We start from the raw sequence: 20,858 nt of genomic DNA, 5'->3' as shown, positions 1-20,858 counted from the left end.
TGTAGATTGAGAAGAGCAGCGGACCCAGGATAGAGCCTTGTGGAACACCATATAGAATATCATGTGTCTTTGAGTTATAATTACCACAACTAACAAAGAATTTTCTCCCTGCCAGGTAGGATTCAAACCAGTTTAAGACACTGCCAGAGAGGCCCACCCATTGACTAAGGCGATTCTTAAGAATATTATGATCAATAGTGTCAAATGCGGCACTCAAATCTAAGAGGATGAGAACAGATAAATGGCCTCTGTCTGCATTTACCCGCAAGTCATTTACTACTTTAACGAGTGCAGTTTCTGTGCTGTGATTTGTTCTAAAACCTGACTGAAATTTATCAAGAATAGCATGTTTATTGAGGTGCTCATTTAACTGCATAATGACTGCCTTCTCTAGAATTTTACTTAAGAAAGGCAGGTTAGAGATGGGTCTATAATTTTCAAGAGAAGAGGGGTCGAGATTATTTTTCTTAAGTAGGGGTTTAACTACCGCAGTCTTAAGACAGTCTGGGAAGACCCCCGTATCTAATGACGAATTTACTATGTCAAGAACATTATCAATAAGCACACCCGATACTTCTTTGAAAAAATTTGTTGGTATTGGGTCAAGGGCACAGGTGGATGGTTTCATTTGAGAAATTATTTTATGTAAATCAGGTAAATCTATCCTAGTGAAAGACTCTAATTTATTTATTATGGAGTACTGGGGTTTCGGGGGATCCTTAGTGTTGGGGAGATATACTATGTTATTTCTAATATCATTAATTTTTTGATTGAAAAATACAGCGATAGCCTCACAGGTTTTACTGGAAGTACTTAGGAGGCATTCCTTTGAGTTACCTGGGTTTAACAGATGATCAATTGTCGAAAATAAGACTCTGGGATTACTAGCATTGTTATTTATAAGCTTAGAGAAATAGCAGCGCCTCTCAAGACGGACTGTGTTATTGTATTCTGTTATTTTAACTTTTAATATTTCATAGTCAATAGTTAGTTTAGTCTTCCTCCATTTACGCTCAGCTCTACGGCATGTTCTCTTTAAATCAGACACTCTTTGGGTCTTCCAAGGTATAACAATGCTAGAAGATTTTTTAACTGTCTTTTCAGGTGCAACTATGTCAACAGCAGCCCTCACTTTAGTATTAAATCTTTCCACCTTACTATTTACATTCTCCTCGCTATTATAGTTGGCACTATAAACGGACTGATTGGTTAGAATGTTTGTAAGTTTTAAAGTTGCTGATGAGTCAAAGAAGCGTTTTTTAACAATATGCTTCTCATGAGTGTTTTCTATCATTACTTCTATATTAAAAAGTAGAAGAAAATGGTCTGAAAGACCCGTATCAATGACCTGCTTTATATCAACTTTTAGTCCTTTAGTAATTACTAAGTCTAACGTATGACCTGCTTTATGTGTAGGCTGATTAACGAGCTGTCTCAAATCAAAAGAGTCCAGGAGGTTCATAAATTCTTTTACTTTTTGGTCACATTGATTATCTACATGAAAATTAAAGTCGCCGACTATTAAGAGTGCGTCATAGTTCGTAATTAAGATTGACATCAAGTCAGAGAATTCCTCAAAGAAAGACGCGTTGAATTTAGGAGGTCTATACACGGATAATACTAGAACGTGAGAATCTCCCTGAATAACAATGGCGAGATACTCAAAAGACTTGAACTTACCAAAACTGATATTTTTACATTTTAACCTGCTAGAGTAAATGTTTGCTAGCCCTCCACCTCTCTTTCCTGGGCGATCAGCACGAGTAAAACTGTAATCCGGAGGCGCAGATTCGATTAAAACAGCTGCGCCATCTGAGCTAAGCCACGTTTCACTTAGTGCAATAAAATCTATTTTTTTTTCACTAATAATGTCGTTGATAAAAAACGTCTTGTTAGTTAAAGCTCTAATATTTAATAGTGCCATATTCAATGTTTCGGAGGAGCAGAGATGAATACTATGTGCGTTATTGATATAGGGAACAGGAATTAAGTTATTTTTATTAGCGCCGCTCTGCGTGTATTTTTTATTTAATCTATGATCTGTTTTTACAGTTTTAATACATTGTTCATCTAAAGTAGTAACTTTAATTAAATTATTGGCGTTTATGCCGTATTGCCTAGATTTTCTATGTGCATTAAGATTGGTTATTACAGTATTTATGTTGCTAGACCTCAGCTACTTGTTAGGTCACTAAATGGCATGCTGTGTTGACTTGTCTCATCAGTTTATTTTATAAGGTATTAGGACATTTACAGTATATATTAACGGCTTTGACTTCAAGGATAACGAATCGATTTATATTTGGAGGAGTATTTTGTACAATGTTAATGTGAATTCAAGGCCAGGTTTGATTACAGGTGGGGAGAAAGTACCAAATTCTGTATTCATATTATATGGTTAAAATAATTTACAGTAAATTTAAAAATGCACGTTCTACAGTCTAGTCTTCAGGTTTTCTCTTAGCTACAATAAATGGAGATTATGAGAGGTTTTGTAGAAAATTTAGGTCATGGTCATTTTGTGAACATGTAATACCTATATTTAAAAATAAATAATGTGGTGATATCAGATTGTTTTTTTTTCTGAATTTAAAAGATAAGTTCAGCCAGGAAAATTAATTTAGCCCTGCCATATTTCATATAGCTTTGTCATAGAACAGATCATATTATATTAATTTTGTTTCGGTAAAGGTTTTCTCTTTTCAGATGTGAATGACTTCTCTTGTTATGTTCTCTTAAAATGCAGGAATAATGAGCCAGCAGTCTTAATCAAAAGGTTGAAGAAAACACTGCAAATAATGGATTCAGATACTTTCAATATCAATGAGGAGGGCAGTGGAATAGAACTAGAAACGACTGGCAAAGAAGACACGGTGAGATTTGCTGTTATCAATACTAACCGCTTAATTTGCAAGCTCAAACCTTTGTTATTTGTCATGAAAGACATCTCAAAGGAAGACATCTTCCTGTTCCAGGTTAATAGTTTTCAAAAAGCATACTTGTGTACATCAGAGAGCTTATATATATATATATATATATATATATATATATATTGTCCCAGATGGATGGGGACCCTACCCAGCTGGGACGCCTGGATGGTCCCCGTGATGGACAATACCTCCCCTGGGCCACGAGGGGGCAGCCGCCCGGGTCTTCTTATGGGCCACTGGACCAGAGCTGGGACACTCATCGCTACCAGAGGACGTGGCCACCGCCAGGGGGCGCCCAGACAGCTGTGAGGTCCTGGATGGCAGCACTTCCGCCACACCAGGAAGTGCTGCTGAAGGAATTCCCAGGGCCACCCGGAGTGCTTCTGGGGGCTCTCTTGACACTTCCGCCACTCCAGGAAGTGTCATCAGGGGGAGCACCTGGAGCTCATCCTATATAAGGGACCGCCTCCCTCCAGAAGCTGAACCAGAGTTGGGAGGAAGGAGACGAAGCTTGTGAGGGGGGGAGAGGAGGTCATTGTTAAAAAGAGAGAGAGAAAGGAAGAGAGTTGGTGGATGAAGGCATTGTGGTGCTGTAAGGAAAAATAAAGAAGTGTGTTTTGGACATTCTGGTGACTGTCAGTCTGTGTCCGGGGGTATGCTTTCCACAATGGCACCCAACGTGGGACCCTGTTTTCAAAAAAATTTTGTGGAGGCAGCCCGCACAGCAGACGAAAGCGCAAACCGTAAGTTCCTCGTTGGCTGATGTTTTGGTTTTGCTGGCGGCTGTATGGGAGCTGGAGGAAGCCCTTCGGCCCATACAGTCACTGTTTCAGGTCCTACGCTTGATGCGAGAGGTGATCGACGTGCTAGAGAAGAAAATGGAGGCTTCCCTGACGACCATAAAGGAGTGGGGTGGTGTAAGTACACTGTGGGATTCTCCAGCCAGAGCGTTGATGCGGTGCAGGTGAGTACTACCGGCACTGTAAAGGAAAGGGCAAGCCCTAGTGAAGGGACCCGTGACGTAAGTGACCAGAGTTACGTAGCAGGGCATGAGTAGATCGGGGGATGAGTACTGAGCAAGCAGCGGGAGAAGAGACGGGGGGACGGTGCCGGCTTGTATGTGTTGGCACCCAAACCACCCCGCTCCAAGAAGCTGCAGTGCTCGCAACCCGATCGAGAGGAGTGCAAAGAGCACGGGATCCCTCTTTGTCCCATAAGGGGATCTAGGCTGCTGCAGCACCCCAGAGTAACGGGAAGCCCAGGAGAAAGAATGGGGGGTCTCCCGACAGAAAGAAGCAGGGGCCAGAGAGCTCGCGGGTGGTGAGAGAGCTCTCTCCACCGCGGTGGAGAGCAGCCCCAAATCTAGCTGAGGAGACACAGGCACGGGCGTTCCTGTCTTGTTTTCAGGTCCGGAGGGGATAAGGCAGGGGGTCCACCGGTGCTACAAGTGCCATGGTTCCGGTCATCTGTGGAGGCATTGTCCGTATGCCAGTAGGCGGTGTCGGGACGACGTCTCCGCCTCTCTTTCATGTTTTGCAGGACCGGACCATGGACGATGGTATGCTGGCGCCCCGCCATAGGAAACACATAGCCCTCGCGGGACGGGCCGCTTTGCCGTACGGGCTTCAGCTGGTACTGGAGCAATGTCCCAGATGGATGGGGACCCTACCCAGCTGGGACGCCTGGATGGTCCCCGTGATGGAAAATACCTCCCCTGGGCCATGAGGGGGCAGCCGCCCGGGTCTACTTATGGGCCACTGGACCGGAGCTGGGACACTCATCCCTTCCGGAGGATGTGGCCACCGCCAGGGGGTGCCCAGACAGCTGTGAGGTCCTGGATGGCAACACTTCTGCCACAACAGGAAGTGCTGCCGGAGGAATTCCCAGGGGCACCCAGAGTGCTCTTGGGGGCTCTCTTGACACTTCCGCCACACCAGGAAGTGTCATCAGGGGGAGCACCTGGAGCTCATCCGGGTCCGTATATAAGGGACCACCTCCCTCCAGAAGCTGAGCCAGAGTTGGGAGGAAGGAGACGAAGCTTGTGAGGAGGGGAGAGGAGGTCATTGTTAAGAAGAGAAAGAGAGAAAGGAAGAGAGTTGGTGGATGAAGGCATAGTGGTGCTGTGAGGAAAAATAAAGAAGTGTGTTTTGGACATTCTGGTGTCTGTCTGTCTGTGTCCGGGGGTATGCTTTCCACAAATATATATATATAATATTGTGGTCGCTGTTGCCCCGTTGAACCCACCAGACAGACGTCCCAGACACACGTGTAAAACAGAGAAGAATAATCTTTAATGATTTCTTCTATAAAGTGCACAAAGCACCGCACCTTCCACAATTCTTCAATAAATAATCACAATAATCAATAATAACAACAATCCAATCCTCCAACTCCCAGCAGCTCCGTCACACTCCCAACCTACTCCGGCTCGATCTGCTGGGGTTTCCAGGAGTCCTTTTAAAGTCTCTGACCCAGAAGTATTTCTTCTCCGGGTCACCAACCAATCTTCTTTTATTAATTGTTCTGGAAGTACTGGAGGCTTCCATCCTCGTGACCCCGAAGCACTTCCGGGTTGACGTCCTGGTTCTTGGTGAGTTCCCCCTGGCGGCACCCACGGTACCCAACAGGGCATGGGACTCCATGTCCCATGCTGCCCTGCAGGAATCTGAGGAGCCATTTCTATCCAGGGGAGCTGCCATCTAGTGTTCCGGGGGATGTAGTGTCCTGCAAAGTCTGCTTAGGCTAAGGATCTGCGCTGGTATCCGAAGGTTGCCGGTTCGAATCCCTGTCACTGCCAAAAGAGATCCTACTCTGCTGGGCCCTTGAGCAAGGCCCTTAAACTTCAATTGCTCCAGGGGTGCTGTACAATGGCTGACCCTGTGCTCTGACCCCAAGGGGTATGCGAAAACTAACAAATTCCTAATACAAGAAATTGTATAAGGCGAAATAATGAACAAAAACAAAAACAAAAAACAAAAACAAATATTGTCACAGGAGGCTGGGGGTGGTACCCAGCCGGGACGCCCAGGTGGACCGGAGGAGGGCTTACGCCTCTCCCAGACGACGTGGAGGCGACTGCCCTGGTGGCTTTGGGGACCATGGGAACAGAGCTTTGAAGCTCAACCCTATAGGAGCCCACGGTCACCGCCAGGGGGCGCCCCAATGCCTATGGAGCCCTTACCCTCAGCACTTCTGCCACACCCGGAAGTGCTGGGGAGAAGAAGACCAGGGACACCCAGAGTGCTTCCAGGTCCACAGCCGGTACTTCCGCCACACTGGTGAGTGCTGGCGGAAGCTAATCGGGAGGCACATCCGGATATGTATAAAAGGTGCCGCCTCCCTCCATTCGATGGCTGGAGTCGGGAGAGGAGAAAGACAGAGCTCGGAGGAGAGGAGTGGAGGCGGCCTGAAGAAAGAGAGGCATTGTGAAGGGCCTGGACTTTGGGGTGATTGGTGCTGCGGCACTGGGGTTGTGTGTGGTTCACTGTATTGTACATAGTGTAAAAAAAGTGTGTTGAGTGATTAAACCATGTCTACCTGCTTTCCACAATATATATTGTAGAATACTAGTCACAGTACCTGTTGAAGACTGGTAATAGAATAAATAAATACATCTTTGCCATCTCTTGCCCTACCTGTACCTTCAGGTATTTGCATGTGTGAACGTCTTTTCACTGGCGCTCCATCTTTCGAGGCCATTCCGAGAAAGCCTACTTCTCAGCCTCTCTTATTATTTTCAAAGCATCTTTCTCACCTCCTGTCCAGTTTTATACTTGTTATCTTTGAAGGTGACTCTCTCAGCATGCCTCATACGCCTTTAGTCCTCCACATGTGTGTCACACTCGCACTTCTTCTCTATTCGCGTCACCAAAGCCAAACAGACAGTCGGATTGCTCTGGAGGTCTGGGCACATGGACCTTAGTGGTTTATTATTATACAGTAGATAAATTATAAACGGGAATAATCTGGTTAATCATGTTTATAATGAGAATGAATAATGTGTCTCCGTATGAGTATACATTGCACTTAATCGTTACGTTCTAAATGCATATGAGGGCTTTAGTGAAACAGCTTTTTTTTTTTAATTCTTCCTTTGGTGTGGTTGGTTTATACAGTTTTAAGTAGATAATAGAAAGTGATTACCATTACTTAATTTTAAACAGCACAATTTGCCTAATTTTGGAATATATATATATATATAGCAAAATACCCACGCTTCGCAGCGGAGAAGTAGTGTGTTAAAGAGGTTATGTAAACATATATATACATATACATATATACATATCTACATATACACATATCTACATATACATATATATACATACATATACACATCCACATATACATATATATCCATCCATCCATCCATTTTCCAACCCGCTGAATCCGAACACAGGGTCACGGGGGTCTGGTGGAGCCAACACCAGCCAACACAGGGCACAAGGCAGGAACCAATCCCGGGCAGGGTGCCAACCCACCGCAGGACACACACAAACACACCCACACACCAAGCACACACTAGGGCCAATTTAGAATCGCCAATCCACCTAACCTGCATGTCTTTGGACTGTGGGAGGAAACCGGAGCGCCCGGAGGAAACCCACGCAGACACGGGGAGAACATGCAAACTCCACGCAGGGTGGACCCGGGAAGTAAACCCAGGTCCCCAGATCTCCCAACTGCAAGGCAGCAGCGCTACCCACTGCGCCACTGTGCCGCCCATACATATATATATACATATACAAATTTACATATCTACATATATATATACATATGTACATATATATACACACATATATATATATATACATATGCACATACATATATATAAATATAGACATATATACATACATTCACATATATATATATATATATATATATATATATATATATATATATATATATATATATATACATAATATATATATATATATATATAATATCTACATATATATATATATATATATATCTACATATATATATATATATATATATATATATATATATATATATATATATATATATATATATATATATTCACGGCATTCGTAGTCTGAATCACAATCAGCAAGGCGTACACACTCACTGCACTCCCTTACGGGAATCGAACCTCGGACGTCAGCGCTAGAGGCGAAGCCCCTAACATTGCGCCACGGCGTGTGGTTCGTTTATTTGACAGCATGTAGATCGGGGTAATTACATTCACGCCATTCGTAGTCTGAATCACAATCTGATTGTATGGGTGATTACCTACCAGGTAACGCTTGTGGTGGGCCAGCAAGTCAGCTAACATCCGCCACGGTGCCCTCATTTGTGAGAAGCAGATCATAGAATGGTTGAAAATAGTTTACTGTCAAATAATGCAAAGAGTACGCGACACGTGTTTCGCCCTAATTCTGGGCTCATCAGGTGTACACACTCACTGCATATAGCCAAATTCCCACGCTTCGCAGCGGTGAAGTATTGCTTTTAAATTTTAATTAAGAAGAAAAGAAAACCTTTTTAAATTGAGGGAAAATATACCAATAACAATTTGTTAAGGATCTGTTTTTTTGTGAAGCTGCCTTTACATAGCCTGTCCGCAGTTATATAAACGAACGCGATATAAGGCCATCCTTTCTCCTTGCTTAGCAGTTCTGTATTGTTTTATTGTTCGTTTATTACGATTGTTATAGTTATAGTGTTGGTATTTGAGACTCACTTTTCTGTTCAGGTACCCATTTCCTTTATGTAATCCGCGGATTCTCCGCTATTTTTTGTTCGTTTATTACGATTATAGTTATTTATTGATTCCCTTCTTTAGCTGACTGCCTGCTCATATAAGTCGCTCTGCTGTTTTTTTGTGACGCTGTCTTTACACAGCTTCTCCGCTGTTTTATAAATGAACGCCATATAAGGCCATCCTTTTTCCTTGCTTCTCCAAGGAAGCGGCCTTTTTATTTAATCCACGGGTTCTCCGCTGTTTTATTGTTTGTTTATTACTATTGTTATAGTTCTCTTTGTATACCACGTTGTCAGTTCAGCACTCCGGTGGTAATATGACCAAGTCGTGCAAGCTTGTTTCCGCAGTAGCTGCACTTATGAATATGCTTGTATGTGTCACTCGCTCGCTTCTTATTGTTTCGCTGCCTTCTCAATTGTGTAATGAATGTTTTCTTCAGCGCTCTTTGGGGCTCTTCCTTGTTTTCTACGTACTGCGTTCACAGTCAGTTCACGTGATTACGTGGGAGGCGTGATGACGCGATATGCAACTCCGCCTCCCATGGCCAGCGAGCTGCAGTCCATTACAGTATATGGACAAAAAAGAGGCTCCAGTTATGACCGTTACGCTTTGAATTTCGAAATGAAACCTGCCTAACTTTTGTAAGTAAGCTGTAAGGAATGAGCCTGCCAAATTTCAGCCTTCCACCTACACGAGAAGTTGGAGAATTAGTGATGAGTCAGTCAGTCAGTCAGTGAGGGCTTTGCCTTTTATTAGTATAGATATATAGAGAGCCCATTCCTTTCCATGGACAATTGTCATTCCTTTTAGATAGATAGATACTTTATTAATCCCAAGGGGAAATTCACATACTCCAGCAGCAGCATACTATTTTAATGCTGTGCACTGCATATTACTTTTTTGCTAAGAATATTTTTGAATTCTTTTTGCTTTTATAATTTTATTTGTACCACCCTGTGAATGACATTTATTCACCAGCAACCTCTCAGTTTTTATATTTTATTTATTGCCAATACAGTATTGTTATGCAACATGTTTCACTTTTTCTTTATATATCTTGCTATTTAATCTAGAACATGTCCTTTGGACCATTGTGAGCAGAGGCAGCCTTAGGAGTACGCGGGGCCTTGGGCGAGTGTCATATGCGGGGGCTGAGAGCCATAAGTGTAGGCTATAAACTGTACCACCACGCTCAAGGGCTTGTCCGCCTCTAATGCTGTACGCCTTATTATTGTTAAAAAACATGGTGCCTTATGTAGGTACCATTGGCCGTTTGATTACATTACGTATTGTAATTGTTCTTATATTGGTTTAGTGGCCTTTAAACAACTTAATTAATGATTCAGAAACATTTTGCACGCAAAATTAACAAACTAGATAACAGTCGTTTCTGCCGAACCCGCTGGAGTTCGCAAATTTATTTAATTACAGAGAACCAGAACACTTGTAATAAAATGAACACTTACCAAACAGCTGCTTTGACAGTCACAGACGGAAGTCCACTTTTCTGGCTTTTCGTTGAGCAAAATCGTTGATAAGATCCTCGTAGTCCAATGTTGAGGCAAGTTCCTTTTCGATCAACAACATAGCTAAACTGCACAGTCTGTTTTGCGACATTGTTGATCGTAGATAATTTTTGCTAAGTTTCAACTTTGAAAAGCTTCTTTCTGCGCTCGCAATGGTCACAGGAATTAGACGAAATCCACCACGTACCGTATTTCAGTCTATAACGGATTTGAATGTCTTGCAGAGGCCCTGCATATTTGTATGATGAGCTGACGGTGACAAAAGAATCTCCTATTGTTGGGCCCTCCTCAGGCGCGGGGCCTGGGGTGATTGCCCTAGTCGCCACCACCAAAGGCCGCCACTGTTGTGAGGGTGTTTAATTTTAACTTGACAAATTGACTACTAGTAGTTTTGAGGAGAACAGTTACTGCTGTAATTTTATGATGCATCATATTTGCACAGAACAGAACATATTTGTTGCACTTTTAAGAGCAGTATAAAATGTTGCTGTATTTCAATTAGTAAGTTATTTCTCAGTAAATAAGGGAGCACCTTTTTATAATATTATTTTTAATATATCTATGCCAAACCAGTTTGGCCAGTTTATAAAAGTATTTTCTAATTTCAATTATAAACTTTCAAGCAACCCAAAGTCTCCAAATGTAAAAACAAAAATATTTAAACCTTAAAGACTCGCAAAGCCACTACCAAGCACATTAAAATAAGGAAAAGATAGCAAAGCACAACACTAAACTAGGTCAGCCTAAATAGATGTGTCTTGGGCTTGCTTTTTAAAACATGAAAAGGTTCACTAAATTGATGTCTGGAGAAAGTGCAAAAGTAAGATTGCATATGCTCCTTTCAGACTACGTTCTTGAGACAGAATAAATCAGAATCTGAAGACCCACTTTAGTCAAGCAACTGGGATCTAATTAAAAGGGCATACAGTGGAAGAGAATTTTAAGTGAAGTAGAAAAATAATGTACAGATAATGTGTTCACAAAAGGTTTTGATTGTCTTGGAACCCAATGGTAATATTCTCATATGCTAAAGCCACTCTAAAAAGGTGAAAATTGACATGTCTGTGTTTTATCACTATTTAATGGAGAGTAATAGTTTGAACCTAGGATTTCAAACCTTGAGGTTGTCTGTATTCCAAGTGGAAAAACACAAAGAAATGTAACCAATTGTATCTTAAATTTTGTATGTCACCTTGGATAAAGGTGCCAATCAAATAATAATAAAGGATGTAGCCCGTAATACTACTCTTTTCATAGTGTATATTTGTGGCTATCATTTTAACAAAAGTAAAGTGTAAGCCCTTGTATTTGTACATATACAGTAGACCTAAATGATGATCCCTTATTAGCAAGATTAAAATAATTCAAAATGATTTTACTGTTAAGTAGCTTTATGTGATGAACACGATTTACATAATTTACAGACCGCAAAACTGGCAAAATTATACAGTATTTTTATGTTTTGATGGAAAAATTGGGCATCATGAAGCATTTCCTGTACATCTTTCATATGATGACATACCAAAAGGAAATATATCGGTCATGAAGGAGTGCTGTATAAATTAAGTAAGTAGATGCATTAGTGCTACAGTCAAGGACATACATTCTATGGCTAAAGGTATGTGTACATCCCTCCAAATTATTGAGTTCAAGTGTTTCAGGTGCTCCCATTGTTAGAATGTTTGTAAAATCAAGCACATAGCCATCCAATCTCCATTGAAAAGCATTGGCGGTAGAATGGGACATACTGAAGAGCTCACTGATTTTTGAATGTGACACTGTCATAGAATGCCACCTTTTCCACAAGTCAGTACATGAAATATTTGCTTTACTACATCTGCCCTAGTCATCTGTAAGCACTATTATTGTGAAGTGGAAACATCTAGGAGAAACAACAGCTCAGCAACAAAGAGGTAGACCACATAAACTAACAGGCTGGGGCAGCAGAGTCCTGAAGCACAGTGCATAAAAATGCCTCCTGTTTGTTGCCTAACTCACAAAAGAGTTCCAAACTGAATCTGGAAGCAACATCAGCACAAGAACTGTCTATCGGGAGCTTCATGACATGGGTTTCTTAAGATCACTATGCACATTGCCAAGCATAGGCTGGAGTTGTGTAAAGCACACCGCCTTTGGACTCTGAAACAGTGGAAATGCCGATGCCTGGAGAACACTACCTTCTACACTGCATAGTGCCTACTGTAATGTTTGATAGAGGAGAGATAATGGTCTGGGGCTGTTTTTCAGGGTTTGGCCTGGGCACCTTGTTTTAAGTAAAGTGTACTGCTAACATTGCAGCATGCAATGACATTTTAGACACTTGTGTGCTTCTAACTTTGTGGCATCAGGTTGCAGAAGGTCCTTTTCTGCTTCGGCCTGACTGAACCCCTGTGTACAAAGCCAGGTCCGTAAAGAGATGATTTGGCAAGTTTGGTGTGGAGAAACTCAAGTGACCTGGACAGAACCCTGATCTCAACCTTAGTGAACACCTTTGGAATTAATTGGAACACCGATTGTGAGCCAGGTCTTCTCGTCCAACATCAGTATGTGACCACAGAAAGTGCTGTTTTTTCTGAATGGGCACAGATTCCTACAGACATAGTCCAACATCATACAGAAAGCCTAGAGGCTGTTACAGCTGCAAAGTGGTGGGAGACTCCATATTAATTCCCATGGTTTTGGAACGGTATGTTCAACAAACTTTTGGCTCTATGACATATAGACTGTAATAAGACATTGCACTGCTGAATCACTTCAACAACTTTCATGTACTGTATATGGTTTGGGCCTTGTATAACTGCTGCTGGTTTCAAAGATTTCAAGAAGCCAGTTACGTAATATTAAACTACCGTAGATACTCGCGTATAAGTCGAAAAACTTATGCCTTAAAATTCATTCAAAAAAACAGAATCGACTTATCCGCGGGGCAACACAATTGTCCATAGAATTTGAGTAATGACATTGTACACTCAACGCTTCACGGTGTTAAGTCACCGGTCATCTGCTGTTTCCCATGGTCTTTGAAATAATTATAAGCCAGCAATACTATTGCTAATTAGCTAGTTTTTTTCTAATTTCATTAAATAATTCTTTAAACTGTGAAATACTTGAATTTGAGCATTAGCTTTTGCAGGTTTTGGATAACAAACATACCATTAGCTGCCACATGCAACCAGATTTGGAATCAAAAGAACTAAGGCAACGCACGCTATCAATGCGATGCAACATCGTCTGCCGAGTGTTTTCTTTTCTACACTTGCTTCGCTCCCTTGTGACATATCGACTCCATTTTGCCTTTGTTTATATTTGTTAACATTTAGCAACTCACGCACACGCAAGGATTAGTTGCCGAGTCAACGAGTCTAGCAATTCTCCAAGCACAGAAGGAATGCCTGTGACGTGACAGTGAGTTTTGTAGCCATTAACAGCTGATTGTCACCCTCTATCTCTGCCTACCTGTTTGTCTCGTCTGACAGTAGCTGAAAAGCAGCATCAGGAGAGAGCAGCCTGAAGTAGTCCAGCAGCGGGTGATCTGTCGTGTCCAACAGCAAGCCATGCTGTTTTGTGAACTCCGGTAGCCAGTTCGGCTCCCACGAATCAATGTCTGGGTATTCCTCCAACGCGAACCTTACCGTAGCTGCATCGGCTGCGCGAATGCGTTCAGCTGGCAGCCGATCAGCTGGCGCGGCATCGGCTGGTGTCTGATCAGCTGATGCTGGCTTCTCACTCTCTTGCTCGATTCCTGATCACTGTCAATAAAATCTGATTCTGAAAAATCAGACTCCGACTCCGCGATAATGTGCAAAACATCGTCTGACGAGTGTTTTCTTTTCTGCACTCGCTTCGCTCCCTTGTGACATATCAACGCCATCTTGCCTTTGTTTACATTTTGCAACTCACGCACACACAAGGATTAGTTGTCGAGTCAACGAGTCTAGCATTTCTCCAAGCACAGAGGGAATGCCTGTGACATGACAGTGAGTTTTGTTGCCATTAACAGCTGATTGTCGCCCTCTATCTCTGATAGCTGTCAAGTTTTACCCTCGACTTATATGCGGGTCATAACAAATTTCGTAATTTTCGGCTTAAACAATACACTTGACTTATCTGCGAGATCGACTAATACACAAGTATCTACGGTATAAAGAGAAACTTAGCTTGTACACCAGTCCATGATACATTGACTCCCTGTACTTGGGATGTGGGAGGAATTTATATTAACTTATCTTTTATGACTTTGTTTCTTGCAAATAACACCTGACATTTTAATATGCGTTCTGATTTTTTCCCTATTTCAAATTAGAATTAAATTTATTCTTCTATTTTTCTTTTTTATTAACACAATGAAATCTTGTGGATCATTTTACACAGTTTAAGTAAAATTAGAACCTGAAAAATATACAGGCGAAGTTTCAGATTCAAAGTATGCTTCTCACAGTACAGTGTATTATTATTATTATTATTTATTTTATTTTTTTTAATGGTGTTTTTAGGATATTTTTAGTTACCTGTCAAATGAGGAGAGAGAATGCCTGAATTACCTTATGGATACTATTGATTCTTTGGAAATGGAGTTGATGATTGAAGAACAGGAGAAAAGAAAAGGTAAAGAAACACGGATTCTGAATCTTACTTAAAAATAGCAAAGTAAAGCTAGTTAGAAGAAATTAAAATAAATATATCAAATGATGACGCCACGTACTGTGCAAATATTATTTCAAATGTTTAATCTCTGAATAAGAACTGCATTAAGTAGTACTTGTATGTGAGTATAAACATATCCCCTGGAGTTGTTAATTATTTAGTGACTGTACTTTCATGCTTCAGCTGAATTAATTTATCTTAATTTTTTTTACATTTCTAATTGATTTCAAAGAGCTTCTTATAATAAACATATGGGATGCTTATTTTATTTAGTATTTTCTTTTGAATTATTTGATAGTTTGGGTTTTTCATGTTTGTGTTTAATCATTTGATCCTGATCTTAATAAAATTTTTGAAATTGTATCTTATTTTATTTTTAGAAAATCAATAACACTTCCCGTTTGTTGTCCTCAAAACTGTAAAAAGTGAAAAATATACACATACTGTATATCACAATTTGAAATAAAGGCAGTAATTCTCACGTTTCACATTACTTCCGAAGTTTTCTAACATACATTCTGGACACAATAACATATCCCAAATCCCTATCTCTACTTTTGATGTACGACTAAAAATGGAAATAACCATTATATGTTTGGATATCAAAAGTAGAAATAGGAGCGTCAAGCAGGGATGTAATAATAGTTTGTTTTTTTTTTAACAGAAAATGGTTCTACTTTTACCTGTCATCCAGAGGAGCATATGGAAATTCCTTCTCCAGCTGATGTGCAAAATCAAAAGCTAACTGTGGAGGACAATAAGCACAACTTTCATCTTCAAATGCCAGCTTCTTACCAACAGGATACATCTTCCTCAGGCAATTTTGAATGTCTCTCACCACGATCTTCTAGATCCACCAATATGCAGTGTGCCCAGACTCGCAAGTTTGACACCATTCTACGCTCTGGTGTCAGTGTCCAAGAATTACGAGCCCAAGTCCTAGCTAGGTTCAATGGTTCTGTACAAGGGGATGCCTGTGGTCAACAAGAGCCTTCACATTCTACCACAGCTTGTTTTCCTGATGGTCTGGACCTCAAGAGTTCCCGAGCTGAGGCCTTGCAAAGACTCGGATTTGGCAAAAGGTCACAAAGTCTTTCACAGCAGGAAGTTCTTGGAGATCTGCCAATATCTCAACTGTCTTCTGCTGATCAAACTCTTGGCTTGATTGGACAAGACAACAGCCACTCTTTACCTTATAACTCAATGGATCACAGGTCAAGCATTCCTAGATCACCATCTTCTGTTACAGATAAAGACCACCATGAAGCTTTGAAGAAACTAGGACTTCTAAAGCTTTAAAATACATTACCTAATTTTCTTCTAAGTGAACCCAAAAATTGTTACATACTTACTGTAATTTGTATGTACACTCATAGTTGACTTTTTAGGCAAATTACAGTTAAGTCGTAGCTAAATTAACATTTTATAATTTTGCATTTTCCCTTCATTTGCCCATGTGTCAGTAGTGGAATCAGCTAGAATGAGCCATTTTAGTGCTGACAGATCTCACAGGGGAGCTGTAAATGCAAACCAGTAACAAAAACAGCCAAAGTCATTTTAAAAGTTTGTGATTTTTTATGTTACAGTTCAAAGAAAAGAAAATGTAGCATTTTTTTAGTTATAATAACTAAGAAAACATTAAACACTTTTTAATTGGTCAAGGTAGGAGGAGGGCCTGCAGGCTAGGCCCACTTAATTGCACAGATAATTGTGTTTGCAGGTAAGTGTGAACGACAACTCTGAGGCAAACACTTAACATTGTGGAACGAATCACATTGTAAGACATGTTTTGGCAGTACGGTTTAATGCAACTTCATGTAAGTTATTTTTTATTTCTTAGTCTGCTTATGGTTCAAAATTTAGTTGCTTGTAAATGATCATAGCTTTAATGTTAAACAGCTTGAGATGAAGAGCAAAACAGTTATAGAATTGCTTTTATTTCTTTGGTTTTTATGGCTTGAACAGGTCAAGGAGGTGATGCGCCTGTCTAATCTACTGAAGGCATAAGTTGTATATGAATGTCAGATAACAAATTGTAATCATGTCTCTTGGTTTATAAACAAGGAGAAAGGACATTAGGATGCATTTTCGTACGTTTACGGATACAGTGACATTGAAAATGGCAGAACCTTATAAACCTCCATTTGGACTTCCATCTTCCAACTTTTTTCTTCTCTACACAAGAGACTTGCATGTTTGTTACATTGCAAATCTCTTTACACTGATCAAGAATTTCAGTTTTAACTGGAGGGCTTTAGTTTTAGAGCAATAACATATGCTAATTCTAGAGATTTCAGCTTTTTAGTGTAAGGTATTTTACTGTGCATAGTGACCGTTATATGTTTTATTTCTCATGTGGAATTTACAAGCTTTAAGTATCGACATTGCTCAGGCTTATAATAACTATTACAGTGGAACCTCGTAATACCAGTGAACTGAAGTAATTTCCCCCATAGGATTGTATGTAAATACAATTAATCCGTTCCAGACCATACGAACTGTATGTAAATATATATTTTTTTTAAGTTTTTAAGCACAAATAAAGTTAATTAAGCCATAGAATGCACAGCGTAATAGTAAACTAAATGTAAAAACATTGAATAACACTGAGAAAACCTTGAACAACAGAGAAAACTAACACTGCAATAGTTCGCGCTATAGCGCTACCAACCGCTGCCTAAAAACACTTTTTTTTTAATGAGTTTTAAGCACAGGGAAAAAAAATTAACATTTGAAAAAATCCGTAATTTAATAAACCACCAAGAAAAGTAACATAACATTGCAACAATGCACGCTACGAAGCGATCGCTGTAAACAGAAGTGAAAACAAAATCATGCCGGGTGCATTCTTTAACTGCCTTCTCTACCTTATGAGTCCAGTTCTCTCTTTCACTTGTGCTGCCTGTGTGTGTGCGTCTGTCTCTCTCTCGCGCTGCCTGTGTGTGTGCGGCTGTCTCTCTCTGGCGTTGCCTGTGTGTGTGCGTGGCTCTCTGGTGCTGCCTCTGCGTGTGCGTCTGTCTCTCTCTCGCGCTGCCTGTGTGTGTGCGGCTGTCTCTCTCTGGCGTTGCCTGTGTGTGTGCGTGGCTCTCTGGTGCTGCCTGTGCGTGTGCGTCTGTCTCTCTCTCGTGCTGCCTCTATGTGTGTGTGTGTGTGTGTGTGTGTGTGCTGCGTGCGTTCTCGCTCTCTCTTGCTCGCTGCACGGGAAATGCACAGGGAGAGACTGAACATGTAGAAACTGAAAGGGAAACTGGCTTGTTCGTATACCGAGTGTGTGGTCGTGAACCGAGGCAAAAGTTTGGTGAACTTTTTGGTCGTCAAACTGATTTGTATGTGTACCGAGACATTCGTGAACCGAGGTTCCACTGTATATAGAAACTTGGAGCATATGAGTTTCTTGAAATTCAAAAGTCAAACTACGATATCATAATTAATTCTTACAGTTTTTTTTTTAGTTTTCATAAATTAACATTTATACTTCACCACATCATATTTACTTGCAGCATTGTTATTATTCCAGTATTTTTGAGACACATTTTTAGTTTTGTGTTTGACAGATCTTGCCATCAGTTCTGAAAATGAGCAAGCAACTAATAAGCTACAGCAACTGCGTGAAAAACGTAAAGTTACTAAGACAATATCTTCTACTGGCACAAAAATTACAAATCAATGATACATAGCCTTTCTCAATATATAGTACCTTGAAATAGTATTCAGCCCCAAGCCTTTAACTCACGTACATGTTACAAACCCAGGATTTTACCCGGTGGAAATTTTATTAGCACCTTTTCAGAGTGATGTCCCAAAAGAGAGAACTATAAACTGTTAAAAAAAAGAAATTTCAAATACTGCAGTGTCCACAGTTTGTAAGTATTTATCACCCACCTGTCTGGTGCTTGGCTGAACCACGTCTCACAGCTGCTGCAGCAAGTCGTCTTTTTTTTAAGACGCAACGTGATGGAACAAGATCTGCTGATTTCTCCTTGCCAAATTGCTCAAGCTGTGCCAGGTTAGTTGGGGAGTGGAGACAGGCAGCAATGTTTAGGTCTCACCACAGATGTTAAATGGGGTTAAGGTTGGGCCTTTGACCGTCATACTCAAGGACATCAATTTTCTTCATTTTAAGTCAATCCAATTGCAACTTTGGCAGTGTGCTTTGGGTCATTGTCCTGTTGAAAGACAAACCTCATCCCCAGTTTAATATCTCTGACAGAGGAGTGATGGTGTTCCTCCAAGATCTGCCTGTATTGTGCAGCATTCATCTTCCCATCAGTCCTGACCAGATCATCAGTCGTCGCTACCGAAATGCATCCACACAACATGATGCTGCCACCACCACAATTTACAATGTAGATGGGATAACCTGGATGATGTGCAGCTTTAAACTCGTATTTACGGCACATCACATACCACTTAGTGTTCAAACCAAAAACTTCAGCTGTCTGCAATATCTTACGAGTTGGTTATAGGCAAGGACGTTATGTTTTGGTTTTTTTTGGTTTGTTTTTTTCCCTCAACCATGACTTTTTTGCTACTCTTTCATAAAGGACCTTTTTGTGCCATGTCTTGAAGATTGTTGAGCCATGAACATCACCTTGCCGACTTCTGCAACTCAATCAGGGTGACAAATGGTGTCCCAGTAGCCTCTCTAACAAATGCGGCTCTTCTTTAGAGAGGCAGCCTGACCTTGGCATTATGGCTGTAGTTTCATATTTTGTCCACCTCTGAATGATCAGCATTTAGCTCTGAGGTATGTTCAGTGCCTTTGAGGTGGTCCTGTACCTTTTTCCCAGATCTATGCTTCTCGAAGATTATAATCCTTGTTTTGAATTTTGTTTTGTCTTCATTTTGGTTTGCATTGTTGAAATCTGCACTGTATTATTGGAAGGCAGTAAGAGAGATGATGGGTTTATCCTTCTAATTTGACTGAGAACAGACAAAAAAAATAAACATAGTTTCGAGGGCTGAATACTTTTTCATGTTCCTGTACCAACTTCTGTAATTGAGTCATAAAGAAAACAAATTAAAACGACGACCCACTGTGCATATCTCTGTCTGCGTGTGTAGGGTGGTGATTAGGGTTCCTTGACACTCTGTTACTCATGGCCTCATGGGAAGTCATCTTTCAAAGTTTGGTTCCGGTAGCTCAAGTCTGTTGAAATATATAGGAAACAGACTGACAAATAGATGTTCATTTTTAGAAATGTTACTTTTTTGAAAATTCTTTTATTTTTTTCTTTAGTATTTGAATCTAATATACATCTCCCACAGAGGTGAAAGCTGCATATTGATTATGTGTATAAGAAGGTTCAACAGTCTCCTTCCATTTAAGTGTGCTATGAGAAGAAATGAAAGAATGATATTTTGGCTAAAGCGTTCATTTTGGCATTTTTACAAAATAAAAACTATTATTTTTAAAACTGACATCTGATTGTTATTTGTCACATATGGAGAATATGCATACACATTTACAATTTAACTTTGCTTGTCTTTACCCAAACAAACTTTTTCTAAGTAATCTAATGCAAGTTTTGAAATGTTGTGAAGGTTGATTTTTTGAAGTATTAACCTGACTATGGATGCCTGCCCTGATGATCTTCATTAACACAGCATTGACTCTTTGACTCTGGCTGTGAAAACCCAATGTACGTTTTACAGTCGCTATTAAAGTGGCCATTTTTGTAGGCAGAAGTGCTCGTGTTCTGACTAGCTTTGCAGTAAGTTCTCTATTCTTCAGTCAGTCTCTGCACTTTATGGTCTTCCTGTTTAAGTTTGTTGTGTACTTCATGGTTTTATTTGTTAGCTCCTTAGCGTCCATCCTGTGTCCTTCAAGTCACGTTTGCAGACAACTTTAAAATGCAGTTTGGTGTATCTTGCAGGTCTCTTCCCAGTGGCAAGTTCTCCATAAAGATGTTTTTTTTTTCAGGGGAATCCTACGGAGACCCATAGGTGTCATGCAAAAAAAAATCAGTTTGAACAAATTATTAATCCATACGAACAAATTATGTAACTTGTTCAAGCGGGTTAACAATTTATTCA

At 40.5% G+C, this 20,858-nt stretch overlaps 1 protein-coding gene across 2 annotated transcripts in view; it reads left to right on the top strand.

Moving 5' to 3' along the window:
- The window catches only part of LOC114668959 (uncharacterized), a 49,568-nt gene extending 29,339 nt beyond the window's left edge, over positions 1 to 20,229 (top strand). For both annotated transcript variants that reach the window (XM_028825003.2, XM_028825004.2), the window contains exons 2-5: positions 2,747 to 2,873; positions 14,672 to 14,783; positions 15,487 to 17,233; positions 18,195 to 20,229. In XM_028825003.2, coding sequence (XP_028680836.1) covers positions 2,799 to 2,873; positions 14,672 to 14,783; positions 15,487 to 16,121 — 822 coding nt within the window. In that variant the 5' untranslated portion in view covers positions 2,747 to 2,798 and the 3' untranslated portion in view covers positions 16,122 to 17,233; positions 18,195 to 20,229. The remainder of the gene's footprint in view (positions 1 to 2,746; positions 2,874 to 14,671; positions 14,784 to 15,486; positions 17,234 to 18,194) is intronic.
- The last annotated feature ends 629 nt before the right edge of the window (positions 20,230 to 20,858 follow it).

The sequence above is a fragment of the Erpetoichthys calabaricus genome, chromosome 18, assembly GCF_900747795.2.
Source record: "Erpetoichthys calabaricus chromosome 18, fErpCal1.3, whole genome shotgun sequence".
NCBI lineage: Eukaryota > Metazoa > Chordata > Cladistia > Polypteriformes > Polypteridae > Erpetoichthys > Erpetoichthys calabaricus.
The sequence above is the reverse complement of the archived record's forward strand: the minus strand, read 5'-3'. Positions and strand labels throughout refer to the sequence as shown.